Here is a 16,356-nt window from a genome sequence, read left to right on the forward strand (position 1 = left end):
AGACTGAAAGCTTACTCCACATGTATTTCACAACGGCTCTCTTTGTTTCCTGTCAGTTAGGTACGACTTGAACTATTTTGTAATGCTGCCAGTGACACCATAATATTCTAATTTGCTTAAGAGAATGCTGTGACTCAGGCAGACAAAGGTTTTTGACAGGTCACAGAAAATTTCAGCAGCCTCTGATTCGTTATCTAATGAATTAAGTACATTCCACTGTTTATGTAAATAGTCTTCTCTGCATCAGAAGCTTTAGGGAACGCAAACTGAGACTGGGAAAATATATTATTTTCAGTCAGATGCTTAAGAAGATGCTTGAATGCAACCTTTTCAAATGAAACTTTCCTGGCAGATTAAAACTGTGTGCTGGGCTGAGACTCGAACTCAGGACCTTTGCCTTTCGCAGGCAAGTGCTCTACCAACTGAGCTACCCAAGCATGACTCACACCCCATCCTCACAGCCGCCACGTCCTCACAGCTTTACGTCCACCAGTACCTCCAAACTTGGAAGGGAGGAGACGAGCTACTGGCGGAAGTAAAGCTATGAGGATGGCGCGTGAGTTGTGCTTGGGTAGCTCAGTTGATAGAGCACTTGCCTGCGAAAGGCAAAGGTCCTGAGTTCGAGTCTCGGTTCGGCACACAGTTTTAATCTGCCAGGAAAGTTTCAAATCAGAGCACACTCTGCTGCTGAGTGAAAATCTCATTCTGGAACCTTTTAAAATATTTATGAAGAAGCAGGTAAATGTGAAACTGGTCGATAGTTGACAGTATCTTTTTATTCCCCTTCAGCATATTTTAGTCAGTTTGGAAGTGTACTGCTGATAAGAGATTCATTACACAAAGAGCTTAAGATAGCACTCAGCTCACATTAACATGCTGTGATTAACTTAGTTGATATGTTATCATAACAGTCAGGCTGGGTGGGATAACCACGAGACTGCTCCTGCTGTCATACGAAATCACACTCCAGACTATATCTCCAAGCATAGATCCAGTGTCTAGCACGCAGATAGGTTGGTTGCAGGCCTCAACTGGCCTCCTCCTAACCAAAACACAGGCATCACTGGCCCCGAGGCAGAACCAGCTTTCACCAGAAAACACAACAGACCTTCACCCTGTCCTCCAATGGGCTCTCGCTTGACATGCTGAAGTCGCAAATGGCAGTGGTTTGGAGTCAATCTACTGCATGCTATGAGATGTCTGGCTCAGAGTTGTCCTCAAAGTAACTGTTTTGTAACAGTTCATTGTGTCACTGTGATGTAAATTGCTGCTCAAATTGCTACTGCAGATGCAGTTTGATGGGCCAAGTCTTTGTGCAATTTCGTAGAAGGAACATTCAGATTCTAGTAGCACTACTACACGACCTCATTCAAATTCAGTGAGGTATTGATAATGGCGTATTTGTTGCCTTAAACTCTTTCTTGACTAACATCAACTCACCACATCTAATCTTAAAGGTAACCAAGACTCAAGACCATTACAGCTTGAATTTAAAGCAAACCTGATTAGCGCCCTCATTGTCATGCTACTAGCTCCACTCTTATGAGACTGGTGCGAAATTTAAGTAGACATCATGTTTCAGATGTAGAAATAAGCCTACCAACTTTCGTGTATGTCGCAAAGCTCCTTCTTAGTTTTGCAATTCTGTGTATATTCGCTAATGAAATTATTCGTAGATAATCCATCACAATTTGAAAAAAAGCGATGCTCATACCTACAATGCTAGGGGGGAAAATGACTTTTATTACTCATTATTAAAGCTGTCAGTGGGTCAGAAAGGAGTCTCACGCCTAGCAACAAAAATATTAGGTCATTTTCCCATTAACGCAAAATATCTGACAGGTAGCAAAAGCAAGTTTTAAATGTAATTTAAAATCACTTTACCTGGACAACTCCCTCTATTCCATTGACGAATTGCTGTTTGAAACTGTGTTCATTAATGTTGAGAGAAATCATGTATACATACGAGGGCGGTTCAGAAAGTAACCTCCGATTGGTCACAGTGCGGGTTGTGGGGGGAGTAGCGACGCCATCTGTGCGTTCACGCACTCAACAGGTCAGTCGGCATCAAGCCGTGGTCGAGTGAACGTCGTACCTGCGCTAGTTTAGTTTTTGTGGCAGTTTGAAATGTGTGCTGCAATAGAAAACCCCGCCAAATGTGAAGTGCGTGCTGTCATAAGGTTTTTTACAGCCAAAGGATATTCTGCAGCAGCTATTCATCGTGAGCTTCGTGCTGTGTACGGACCAAGAGTTATGAGTGAAGGAGTTGTCCGTGAATGGGTACGTTTATTTAAAAGTGGACGAGAAAACGTTCATGATGAAGAGAGGAGTGGTAGACCATCATTGGTGACTGACGAACTCGTTCAGACAGTTGATGCAAAAGTTCGTGAAAATCGACGTTTCTCAATGTCGGAGCTGTCTACTGGTTTTCCACAGATTTCTAAGACTCTCTTGTACGAGATAGTGACAGCAAGATTGGGTTACCGTAAGTTCTGTGCACGATGGGTGCCCAAAATTCTTACCGACCACCACAAAACTCAAAGAATGGCCTCTGCATTAGACTTTCTGTCACGTTATGAGGACGAAGGAGAACCATTGTTAAACAGAATCGTGACCGGTGATGAAACCTGGATTAAGTACGTGAACCCTGAGACAAAAGAACAATCAAAGATGTGGGCACATTCAAATTCGCCTACCAAACCAAGAAAAGCCTCGCAAGATTTTTCTGCCAGAAAACTGATGGCAACGGTGTTTTGGGATGCCAAAGGGGTGTTGTTGGTTGAATTCATGGAACGTGGTACGACCATTAATCAAGACGTGTACTGTGAAACAATAAAAAAGTTACGACGGGCTATACAGAACAAACGCCGTGGTATGCTGACTTCCGGTATCGTTTTTTTGCACGATAACACCCGTCCTCACTCTGCTCGCAGAACAACGGCCCTTCTTGAGTCCTTCAAGTGGGACGTTATCAACCATCCACCTTACAGCCCAGACCTGGCGCCAAGTGATTATCACCTCTTCATGCATTTGAAGAAATGGCTCGGGTCACAGCGGTTTGATGATGACGAAGAGCTCAAAGATGCGGTCACAGGCTGGCTCCAGGCACAAGCAGGTGATTTTTATGCAGAAGGAATTTCAAAGCTTGTGAAGAGATACGATAAGTGCCTCAATCGCTATGGAGACTATGTAGAAAAATAGTGCAAAGATGTAGTTGTAAGATGTATATATTAAAATATTTTTATTTAACTTGGTGTATTTTTTTAAATCAACCGGAGGTTACTTTCTGAACGGCCCTCGTATATCATAAACTGACTTGGTCCACGACATTTCAATAGAAGAATCGTTCAAATGATCTACAGAACATGTAACTAATTAACTAAGGTTCTTTTCATTTCAATTCAAGAACCAGTATCAAGTGAATAATCTAGTTGTATACTACAGTCTCTCACATATCATCTTCATATGACCTCTGAAGGAAAGAGTAAACTAATTGCAGCATAAATAGAGCTGTTGGACAGCATTCCATGCACCAATTGAAAGGGAAAAAACCATGTTATGTTCCATAAAATGCGGTAACCTTGGGACACTTTTACAATTTTTTTCTAGTCTATACTTGTAAAACAAATTCATTAAGACCTTGTTTGTATATAAAGCCGGTCTTTCTCTTTAGGAATGTGGACATAATTCATCTTTACAAGCAATGAAATTGTAATACATGTACCCAATCGAATTTTCCAATATCACGCCATTGTTTGGGGAAACATTGAGACAGCACCATTTTCGCTTTGGAATTCTAGGAGAAATCAATTTTTCCTGTGCCCACACATCAGTCGTTTATTTATGAAGATCTAAGGCAACAGCAAATTTATTACAGTTGTTTTTCCTTGGTTGATATGAGAACTAAAGGGGTCACCAATAAGGCCTTTGGTCCTTAATTGTGCTTCGAAATAGGGAAAACTATCGATGTGATTCTGTCCTCAAAAGTGTATCCATCAAACGGTCCTAACTTGATTCGATTGTAGCGATCGTTGGAGAACCATTTTCGGTCCATGTTCTCAAAATTTTCTCCGCCTTATTGTGACATAAGGTGGTCGCATATATCTCACTGCATTTCCACACAATGTTATTGATGTGTATGTCTTAGATGAATTTTGCGACCTCTCTGGCTCCTTGGTTCTCTTTTTGTGATAAATTTTGCAGCACAAGGATCGTCAATAACATTAGTTTCACCATAGTTCCAGATGTGGGTAGGTGTGATTCCACTTGCAAGGCTTCATTCCAGCTCGCCTCTGTGTAATTCTTGTTGGCTCTGCTTCAAGAATGTGTTATGGATTTCTGGGCATCATTGGTCAGTTATGATACTGAAAAAGTTAACAAATATTTTTAAGAATACTTGGGGTTAACTACGGTACAGTCGCAAAGTTATGCCAGCCGTGGCTGACTTTTTACAATTTTAAGGTGTAAAGTAATTCAAGGTGTCGCAGAAATGCTGTGACAAACGTTGAGGGGTTGCAGAGCGTGTCTTGAGGAACAAATTGAGGACAGGAGTCTGTGTTGAGAAACGTCATCCAATTATACTACAGAACATCACAGCTATAGGTGCCAGCATTGTGTCGCTGGGTCAGACCTTCAGTGGCAAATGTGACTTTGAAAGCTGACACAGTTTTCTTTCTGAATACCGAGAGATATTCGAGATTTTAGAGGCTTCAAGGAGAAAAATGAACTGCATATCTGATTCATCTACCTAGGCCATAAGAGCACCACATTCATAGGAGACATTGCCTGTCTGAGCAGCAGCTAGCTCTATCTCCACTGGTGATCGTGACAACCAGTCGCGATCGCTGAATAACAAACAACATTGCAAGACATTCCACTTACGGTTGGTCAGCGTACGAAGTCACATTTGCTGCACAAGAGGTGGCTTAGCGACAGACGCTGGAGCTTACGTTATCGACACTCCGTTTCGTCGCTGAATGACATTTCCGGACACCGGTTCCTATCCTGATTTTTTTCTCAAGACACCCTCTGCAATACCACAAAATTTGTCGCAACATTTCTGGGACACTCTGTATATGTACATACAAAAAACACTGTTATGAAAGAAAAGAAGTTTCCGAGTATGTAATTTTCAAAATAAATACATGTTAGTAACGTAATATGCAGAGTCTTTTATTGGAGTATGACGTTTTCGGAAAACACATAACCCCGAAAATTTGGCCAAATGTATTCAAACGACAGTGGCGTGATAGCTTCCAAATGTTGGCAGCACATATTGCCGTAGCAGCGACTGGGTGCAATTCCAAACGAATAGCGTTGGCGCTTAATTCAAATGCTGAAAATTATGTGCTGTCCCGCAGTTACAACCCGTGTCCCAAAGTTACTCTATTTCACGGTTGTAAAATGATAAGTGGATTCCAGAGGGTGGATGTAGATATCAATGTTGATGTACCTTTTGGGAACGTGCTGCCGCAGTTTCCAGGTTTAATACCAAATTATATTTTAAATTTGCTTTCGTAAACTTTAAAGTAATTAGAACCTGATTCTCGATCTTTATCTTTGTTTTTAAATTTATTTATGAAAAATTTGATATTATTAGCACTTGTTTATGTACATTCTTGAAGTATTTATCATTCACCATGCAATTTTGTAAACTATATTAGATTGTGTTTTGGATTTGGCTGCGTTCTGATCAACGTTACAACATAGGTTATGATTAGCTACATCAGTAAATATAATCTGAGCGCCAGGACGTGCATAGTTATTGCACTTGGATAGTCTTTGATGCCGAAAGTCTATTGTTACTTTTTTGAAACAATAAGTCCTATTGTACTGTTCGTGAGATTACAACTATATAGTTAAAGGTAGAATTTCGTTGCTTGTTATCTGCCTCTTATGACGGTGAGTAAATAATAATTCCCCACATATTTATCGTGTTAGTTAATGTCAGTTGGTCAGCAGGCACTTGGTAATTTATTTATCGTTTTTCTAATATAATTGTCTTCGTTTGGCACGACTTATTCGTACTGCTTTGTTTCAGATGAAGCAAGTACAGAAGCAGCCTGATTGTGAAAACATAGTGAGCGAACATAATTCAGACAACTGCACGGAAAAAGAAAAAGAATTCGTAAGTATTGCGAGAGAACTTTCTTATTTTAGCGTGTGGTTAAAAGACGCTGTTTTAGTTAGCGCTGTTTAGTTGTTACGAAAGCGCTGAAGGTGTGCGCTGAAAGATAAGAATATTCTCTGAATAGCTCTGTAAGCCGTTAGAAATCAATGGGACATAGTTATTCAGGTCGCCTTTGAGCCACTAACTTTTCATCCCTCAATGTTGAATGGAATGTGTTGGTAGTTGTAAGGAACCGGAAAACAATTGTGCAGGAATTGTTGCCTAGTCCCACGATTTGTTTAGGCTAATTGTCGTCTGTAAAAATAAGTGAACATTTCTCTTTCCCGGACGATGCATTTCTTGCGTTCATGCATGCGTCTAAGGATTAGTGCCTTGACCTGAAATATCCTGTTAGATAACTGTAACTTGATTTTTAGTATGCGTACGAGACGTAAATGGCTGCTGCTTGTGGGATACTTTTTTAAATGGAAAAAAGGTTCGATATAGCACTTTTCAAACAACTGTCATTTTCATTTGGAATTATTTTCTTAGATAATGTAGCTGAAGGAAATAATATGTTTGTGTAGCTGAAGGAAACGGTAAAAATATGGCTTCTACTAAATGGGATCTCAGAATAGTTGAAGGCTTACACTGGAATTTCATTCGGAGGCGCTGTGATTCAAATTGATGCTAGGCCGTCTATGTTTACATTTTTCAAGGTTTTTTTTAAAAATTATTAAGACAAACGGTGAGATGTCAGGCCTATAACCTATTTCCTAACCCATCCTCCCTTAATCGAAGTTTGTGCTCAGTATGTAATAATCTCATTATGGACGGGACGCTAATCTTGCATGCTCTGATTCTTGAGTTCGCCAATATGACATTTTTTTTTTAATCCTTACGGAAGAACGATGTGTCCAACGTGAAGTATGAAGTACATATCTCTCTCTCTCTCTCTCTCTCTCTCTCTCTCTCTCTCTCTCACACACACACACACACACACACACACACACACACGCATTTTCGGTAAAATGCACTCATGGTATTCAAGGCTGTTTTGTCCGTGCCGATGTTTGTACCAACTCTCGTGATGGGACGATGAATCTTAATCGTGAGTCAGATGTCGGTAGCCAATAAGACTGCTCGTCGGTAATTTCCAATGATTCTAAAATAAATTTAGGCTGTGTTTTTGGTGATGTAACCACATCGGAATTTTCAGTAAAAACGGTAATAAGAAATGGTAGTAGGTTATTACGTTTATCTCGAGCTACACTGCATATCATTATAGTACAGCAGTCTTATTTCCGTGTTGAGATACGTTGGCTTCCTAGCATAGGCAAATTGCCCCATTCCAACATAATCCAGTCTTCGGCCTAAGCTACAGATTACTCTGTTAGCACATCTAGTTTTCTTCCATGGTAGGCTCGATGGCTTCGGCAACAAGCGACCAGACTGTCACATTTCAATGTAACCTAGGCCTTGGACTTAGTTAAGGTCAATCTGACGCCACACCTAGTTGTTTTCCATTCTTATGTAATGTAATTAGGGTGACCAAACGCCCCAGAAAACAGGGATTGTCCAGGTATTTAATCGTAACAAACACTGTCCAGAAAAATCGTTTCGCGATGATTAAAAGCCCTGGAATTCATTTTTTTAATATATTTTATGAAATACTATCAGTTTTTAGATATTTCACTAACAAAACTAATTACAGCATGGTAAAGTGGTCTGTTTCAAATCCATAGTCCCACAGTAATCGCATTATGAAGACTGGTACAGTGAAACAATAACTTGGTGTGAGCTGTACTGTGGCTGGAATGAAGTTGTGTTGATGAAACAGTTCTGGGGGGAGCAGCTTGAGATGAATTATGAAAATTGTCCAATTGTCAAGTTACTTAACCACTGTCAGTCAGAATAGTGTAGTTGTTGATGTTGTGTCAGACAAGCTGTGGCAGTGTCTTCTCCTATTAGTCATATTGTTGCCACTGAGTTGCAAATCGCATTTCCAAAATATGACTGCAGATTCAATGACAGTTACTGTGAGGGCAGAAGGTTTATCAATAGCGGTAACTTGATTACGAAACAGAGTGTTTCGATATGTAACTATATTATTAATATCAGTCATGGTCAGCGTTTGACATAATTGATCAAATCAAGTTGTACTTTAGCAGATTCAGTGCATCAAGTTGTAGTAAAACTCTACAAAATTATTTTGTAAACCTTATTCAGTTTGAGAGAGACAAGTTAAAGCAGCCGAGCTTACACTAGCCCACTACACAGTAAAACATCACCAAACCTTTAGGTCCAGTGTTTGTACTAATAAGCTTATGAGCATAATGTTTGATGATTCTTCCATTGCAAAAATGTTTAGTTCGGCAAGAACTACAGTATCAGCCTTAGGAAAAGGAGGAATATCTGAGCAACTGGAGCACCTCATATTCACCGTTACTGTTGGTGTTTGATTAGATGTAACTGAAGAGAGTGCCAGAATTAGAAAGTGTGTTACTTGAAGGGGAAAAATTGAAATTGATGACTCAGTTTCCTTTGATCAATCTGAGATATTGACGCATTTTGGTGAAGAAAATCTTCACAAGTGGAATGATGAAAATGAAGCACTATTGCAGTATCATGTCATGAGAAGTGCTTGATCTTTTATAAAATATGTGACCATCTTCAGCATGACTAATTTCAAGGTATTTGTATGCAGTATCAGCTCATAATACCGAAGTACAAAGAATATTTTCATTCTTGAATAATAAGTGGATTAATGAAAGGAACGGATTGGAAGTGGACACTCTTGAAGCAATAGTACAGGTCTTATAAAGCTGCGTATTTGACTGTGTTCGATTTTACCATTACATCTCAAAGAACAAAGATATGGTTAAGAAGACTGGGAGCTGTGAAAAATACGCTTTTCTCCAAGGACATTCTACTCCATCTGCAAGCACTCAGTAATATTTAAAGCTTATATTAATTTTGTTTTATTAACAACACCATAGCTGTAATACTTCGGAAAATTGTAATATATTTGTTTTTTATTATTTACGTTATGAAACAGTAAATTTGTATTTGTCTTTTTTAGTATTAGTATACAGGCTGTCATCAGGTTAACAATAGGTCTTCTTCTTCTTGTGTTTTGTTAGGACCCTTCAGGATCATGTGTGGCATGTTTTGCACATCTTCTTTCATCCCAATACCTCTTCATACTCTCGCTTCTTCTGTTTTTTCTTCTTCTGTTGAGACAACTTTGATTTTGATGTCTGGCCACCTCTGACCATCCACCAACCTTTTATACTTCTCCCTGTCCTGTACTACTGCCTGCAGATTCCTTTCTTTTATTCCTACAGCCTTCCAATCATCTCTGACTTCTTTCATCCAGTTGTTTCCCACATGACATGTTGCATTCCATATCTTCTTAGCCAACCTCTCCTCATCCAACCTCAAAATGTGCCCAACAAATCCTTATCATTCTCAATCAAAATTGTAGTCTGAAAAGGTCAACAGCTGGAGGGTGGAAGAAGATGGGCAGTCATTTCAAAAGGAAGATTTGGCGAATCCCAAGGTCATCACAACAGAGTGGCATCTGTACTCCAGTGGAGCAGCCACAAAAAGCATCTGATTCCAGTGGAGTGGCCTGATTACATCCTCTGGCACTAACCACCTCAGTTGTAACCAGGCTAGTGCAAATGCTGTAGCCAAAGTCGAAACTTTGGTTTGTGAAGCAGTCATGAACCATGTGATAATTACAAATATACCCCAGGGGGCTAATCCCTCATTGACCCGGATTCTGAGGAGGCTGCATCATGTGCGAAACAAAACTGTGAACCTACAAGTACCTTAAAATCCAGTCTAAATCACGGACACAAAATCAGACAGAATGAATAGGTGTTAACATAACATTAACGTCAAAAAATTAAAAACACTTAGGTACATTTTGGGGATCCATTGGAGTATGGCTGGTTGTATTCCGGTTTTCTGCAAAAATGACTTGGTCACCCTAGAGATAATTGTAATCAGTTTGTACATTCCACCAAAAGAAATAATTAGATCCAGTGATTCTCATCAGCTATCATCTATTATCACCCAGCTGCCTATGACCAGTGACAACGAATTGCTAGCATCAGCCCACAATCCAAAAGACACAGACACTGTTAAGGGCACTTCAACCCAGTCAATCTGCCAGCACATACACTATTTTATATTCTAAGGTGGCTTGCACGAGTGTTTTGAAAGCATTTCCCTTTGTACAGGGTGGAGTGCAATAAATTGCTGATTTGGGAATGAAATGAGAAAATAATGACCACATAGAAACTTACATTTTTATTTTTCTCATAGTGGACAATAATGGAATTTTCTAATTACACGGTTTAAACAGTATATGTGCCAAATGTCTACCTTCACAATCCACACACTGCTGCAGTCGTTTTCTGAAATTTTCATGCACCATTTCAAGCATGTCTAGTATTCTTGCAATTTCAGCCTGAATATTCTTCTGTAGGTCTTCCAGGGTGTTGGGGCAGTTGCAACACACCTTTGACTTCAGGTAACCCCTAAAAAAAAGATCTTATGGGGCTAATTCCGGTGATTGTGCAGGCCAATTGAGATCCCCCATCCAAGAGATAAGTCTTCCAGGAAATGTTTGCCTCAAGAAATTGATGATAATGCCTGTTGTGTGTGCAGTGGCACCATCTTGTTGAAAGCAGGTATCCTGTAATTGCATTGCCTTGCCTTGAAAGCTGGCTGGAAAAACTCTTGCAGCATATTTAAGTAATGATCCGAACTCACAATTACAGTACGATGATTTTCCTGGGAAAAATAAGGGCCACTGATGCCTACTCGTGATACAGCGTGCCACACAGTGACATGGTCTGAGTGCAGGGGTCTCTGGTGAATTTGCCTGGGGTTCATGTTGCTCCAGTGTTGCATATTCTGTTTGTTTACACACACACTGAGGTGAAAATGTGCCTCATAAAAAAAGAGCACATTTGCATCACCGGGTATGGTTGCAAGCATGTCTTTACAAGATATTCTTCATTTTACATAATCCCGACCTGGCAGTTGCCACACACCCTTTATACGGGTGAAAATTCAGTTCATTATGAAGAATCCGGCAGAGAGAACATCTTGAAGTGCTGAGAGCAAGTGGGTGTTTCCGAGCTGAGCATTTTGGAGATTGCAGTACTTTGCTCCAACTCGTTTGACATCTTGTGGCACTTCTCTCAGGTCCTCTTCATACAGATGACACATCCCCTGTTGTTCTGAATGCATTTATCCAATTTAAAATTGATTGTCGTCCAAGATCATGTCTGTGTAGGGGTTCTGCAAATCGCAAATGAAAAGCACTTTGCACTTCTATGATCAAGTGGGAATTCAAGAAATACACTTCAACACAAAGTGAGTCCTCCTCACGTGTCCACTGCATTATCACAGCTGAACAACAACTGAATGCAAACCTCCCATTGGTCACTAAAAACTACATCCTCTCTCGCCTCTATTCAACCAACAGTACCACCACAACGTGAATTCTAAAAAAGCAATTTACTGCACTCTACAGTGTACACTGATTGCGGTCTCCCAGTGGTGTTTTATTTTCTGCTTTTGCTTTGCTACCCTCAGTTATAGTTTCTGTGTCATTTCTACAGCTATATCTACACTCAGCAAAACCAGTGTGAAGTACATGGGAGGGGTATGCCCCATTACACCAATTATTAGTATTTCTTCCCATTCCAGTCACGTATGGAGCACGGGAAGAATGATTTTTTGAACGCCTCTGTGAGTGCAGTATTTATTCTAATCTTACTCTCGTGATCCATACGTGAGCAATACAAGGGTATTGTAGTATATTCCTAGAGTCATCATTTAAGCCAGTTCTTGAACCTCTGGTAATAGACTTTATCGGGATACATTTAGAAAGTCTCTCAGAAAGACTCTTTAAGAGTCTGCCAGTTCACTTTCTTCAGCATATCTATAACACTTTCCCATGAATCAACAAACCTGTGACCATACGTGCTGCCCATCTCTGTAAATATTCAATACTCCCTGTTGGTTCAATATGGTATGGATCCCACACACTTGTGCAGTATTCTAGAATGGATCACATGAATAATTTGTAAGCAATCTCCTCAGTAGACTGATTGCATTTCCCCAGTTTTCTATCAATAAACTGAAGTCTGCCACCTGCTTCACTCTCCACCGAGTCTGTTTCATGTCCCTACAAAGTGTTACACCCAGGAACTCATATGAATTGGTGTATTCCAGCTTTGACTGATTGTCATTATAGTCAATGGATACTATGTTCTTCTGTTTTGTGATGTGCACAATTTTACATTTCTGAACATTTAAAGTAATTTGACAATCTTTGCGCCACTTTGAAATCTTACCAAGATCTGACTGAATAGTTATGGAACTTCTCTGAGACAGTACTTCATTATAGGTAACTGCATCATCTGCAAAAAGTCTGATGTTACTATTAATATTGTCTGCAAGGTCATTAATATACAAGTGTCTGGGCACTTACCTTGACAATCGTAACATATGACGAGAATTTCTTTGGATTTTGTTAAAGGACTCTTGATGAGATTCTGCTATAGTAGCTGTTGGTCTGCCCTTGTTGCTGAGTAGTCAGTGGTTCTGACTGCCATGTGGAAGAGCAGGGTTCAGTTACCAGTACAACCAAGGTGGACTGAAATGAAGTTTTCTCAGCCCCATGACAAGGCAGCCTGTCGGCATCAAACAGTCCTCCAGTGGTGAAGGTAACTGTTTAATTTTGGGTAGGCTTACCTTATATCTTTTTATAAAAGAGATCCATGCATCAGTTCTTCTTGGTAGAAAAGTTGTCTTTAAATTTCTGATCACATATAAGTTGTTTAACCAGGTTCTGTTTCTATGGAGGCATTCCATTTAATGGGCATTACATGTGCAAGCATAAAAAACTCAAAGTTAATTACATTAGGAGAAGGAAATTTTGCTAGTGACCATATAGCGAAGATACTGAGTCGCAGGGCACAACAAAAAGACTCACAATTATAGCTTTTGACTATTAAGGCCTTCGTCAACAATAGACACACACACGCACATACACACACTTTCACGCAAACAAACTCACACACACTACTGCCGTTTCGGTAACTGAAACCACAGACTTTCCTCCTCATAATATTGTTGCATTCATTCCATCCTGGATTTTCAAAATTAATCATTGCATTTAAAATAAGATGATTGATAGGAATTGCATGAGTAAATGAACCTGGGTTCTATAATTGACTTTTGATGAGAAGAAGTGTATAATTTTGTGAAAATAATATTTTTTTGTGGAGAAAGTATTGTAATGGTCATTAACTTAAAATTGACTTCTAAAAGCCTATAAGTGTAAAAAGTTAGAAATTCTGTGAAATTTGAACTTCAATCTTGATCACAAAATTCTGAGGTAGAAGTGAAGAACAAACTGATTTTCTTTCTATTGCAGAGGAAATAATTTTAATTTTTAACAAAATAAAAAAAAATAATAGTGATGTACCAGGTGTTTTATGCAGATTGTAACAGGTGTTACATATTACATCATCCTTATGAATTCTAGACTTGTTTACATTCTAAATAATAATGAGGATCCTATGTTCTAGAAGAAGCAAAGTTAGGCTTTTGAAGGTTCTGAGAGCGAAACAGTTGTATTCAAACTTTTTTTGTGAAACATCAATATTTTTGCCACATTCATTAAAAAACTCTTCCTTCTTTCATTTTAATACTTGGGAAACGTAATTTAGCCATTATATTGCTTAATTTTACATAAGAAACATAATTTTCTTTTGATTTTAATAATGTTCTACCAGTTTCACAATATTGCAAAAACATTATTTTCACTTCATTTTCTTCAACCACAGCACTTCGGCATACACCAACATATTTATATTGTTTTAGATTCTTTAAATTATCTTGGCTACTTTCAAAGCAAATTGTACTAAAAGAAACAATCCTGCGTTCACTTCCCCAGTCTCTATTTTGCCTAACTCTTCTTCACAATCAGAGTAGGCTTGTTTGTACTGAAGCATTGTACTAGCATTTAGTTGCTCAACTTCAGGAGCACAAATAGTAACTTTCTTCACTTCTGGCCAACATACTGTAGACAGCAACACATGCTTATGGCCATACAGCCTGAAGTGATTGAATCCCTGTATTTGTTGTATGGAGCCCATATGATCCCATCTTTCCTTAAATGTTAACTCTTTATCAGTGTATGTCTTTTGGATACCTTTCACATGCTTCTGAATGTAAGGATGAAAAACTTCTGGTTATGAAACAATAATTCTTCTAGATTTCACAACCATCCAAACACTGCACTTAACGTTGTCACCAAACCCATCCATAGCACCTTTGCCATGGCAGCTGGGAAAAAAATACCACTCCACTTCTACACCAAATCACATTTCATGTCACAGATTTTCAACAGAACAAATTTATTTTTGAACTGCCTTGCACACTTGACGCCAAAAATTATAAAATTATTCGCCAGTGGGGTGCATTTAACCTTTATGAGGCCAGGTGAGGAGCTTGATGATTGAGAAGTTGTACCTCTGGTCATGAAAATTGACAATGGCTGGGAGAGCAGTATGCTGACCACATGTGTCTCCATATCCACATCCAGTGGTGGCTATCGGTTGAGGACGACACAGCAGGTTTTTGGGGCTTCCAAGGCCTGTTCAGGTGCAAAGAGAGAAAAAGAGAGAGAGAGAGAAAGAGAGAGAAGCTTCCAACAAATGTTATGTTTCTGGTGTGATTGTAAACTTTCACACTCCCTTAAAGCTAACTGGTAAATGACTGGAAAACAGAACACGTTCGGCTGAAGAATCTCTTATTGTGCTGACGTGAAGTGTAATGCCCCATTTTACACTCTATTGTCTTATGGAGTTATCTTATAACCAATACAACTAAAGGAAACAAAGAATTTATTAAGCACAAACGAGCATCAAGATTATTTTGTAAAGTAGATAACAGCACATATTGCAGAGGCTTCTTGAAGGGCCATGGGATTCTTATATTCACTTCTCAAAACATATATCCATAAATAGTTTTTGTAATTGACAATAAACTTCAGTTTCAGCTTAACTGTAATTTACAAAGTCATAGGACAAGACAAAAATGATTTGCATATACAGGGTACCGGTACATCAAAAAATGTATACACATTTTGAACAGCCATAGAAAATCCATTTTTTGTTCTACAAAGTGAAGTTTCTAGAAATGGAAAGATTAAAGTCCAGTTTGTAAAGTAAATCTACAGTTTATACCGTTTAAGGCAACATCGCTTTTAACAACATATTGGTTATAACACAGAAATATAATGGTCTCATCTAAGTCCTATGTAACACTATAGCTAAGAAATTGGTTAGCATGACATATTGCTTATTACATTTTTTGGAGAAATATATTGGCTATAACGTCTGATGTTCACTTTTGTTTTTGACACATTTGGGGATTGCCAACAGCAGTGCAATGCTTATTTTCAAACTCTTGCTTTCTGCAGATTGTTTCGTATCAGGAATTAAAATGAAAGCATCATCAAATGCAAAATGTGGAAAGCAAACAGAGATAACTTATTACTTTAAGTAGGGACCACATACTGCAATATATATGCATTATTGTATTACATTTTGAAGTTAAAGGAACTGGTTAAAAAGCAATAGAGTATTGCAATTGCTGTGATTGTAGAAAAATAGAAAATTAAATTCCAATATGTGGTATTTTTTCAAAGTACAGAAGTGGAATAATGGTGTGTTTCTTATTGATGTTTTGTGGTTATGTGCGTTAGTTATTTTCAATGTGTTAGGTATAGTACGTCACATTTGTATAACATTTTAAAGAGAAACATAGGAGAAAGTGTGGGCCTTCATGTAAGTATGTATAGAAAACTATCTTTTCTTTTTTGGTACTGTTGATTAATTTTTGTCATACAGTAATTGAAATGATGCTGTGTCATTTAATTACTCATTACAGCACTTACAGAAACTTTTAAACATGCTCATAATTTTATTTCATACATTATCCAAGACTATGTTCCATATTGTTGGACAGTTATTGCTACTTCTTTCTTCACTTATTAAAGGTTTTTACATTTTACTGGCATTTTATTGCTGTACGTTCCCCATAAACATAAGAAAAATTCCTCTTCAGTCTCTTTCCACAAATACTGTATTGTAAATACTGTAGGTGTGCCGTACCGCAAAGCATCACCTGCAGCACCTCTCCTGGGCCAA

At 38.7% G+C, this 16,356-nt stretch overlaps 1 protein-coding gene and 1 non-coding gene across 2 annotated transcripts in view; one reads left to right on the forward strand and one right to left on the reverse strand.

The window, feature by feature from the left end:
• Positions 1-363: 363 nt before the first annotated feature.
• Positions 364-438, reverse strand: Trnas-cga. Its single transcript has one exon. It is a non-coding gene; the product is annotated as a tRNA-Ser (tRNA).
• Positions 439-5,816: 5,378 nt separating this feature from the next.
• The window catches only part of LOC124552726, a 54,752-nt gene continuing 44,212 nt past the window's right edge, over positions 5,817-16,356 (forward strand). The window contains exons 1-2 of the mRNA XM_047127065.1: positions 5,817-5,901; positions 6,041-6,127. Coding sequence (XP_046983021.1) covers positions 5,896-5,901; positions 6,041-6,127 — 93 coding nt within the window. The 5' untranslated portion in view covers positions 5,817-5,895. The remainder of the gene's footprint in view (positions 5,902-6,040; positions 6,128-16,356) is intronic.

This window comes from Schistocerca americana, chromosome 10 (assembly GCF_021461395.2).
Source record: "Schistocerca americana isolate TAMUIC-IGC-003095 chromosome 10, iqSchAmer2.1, whole genome shotgun sequence".
Taxonomy (NCBI): domain Eukaryota; kingdom Metazoa; phylum Arthropoda; class Insecta; order Orthoptera; family Acrididae; genus Schistocerca; species Schistocerca americana.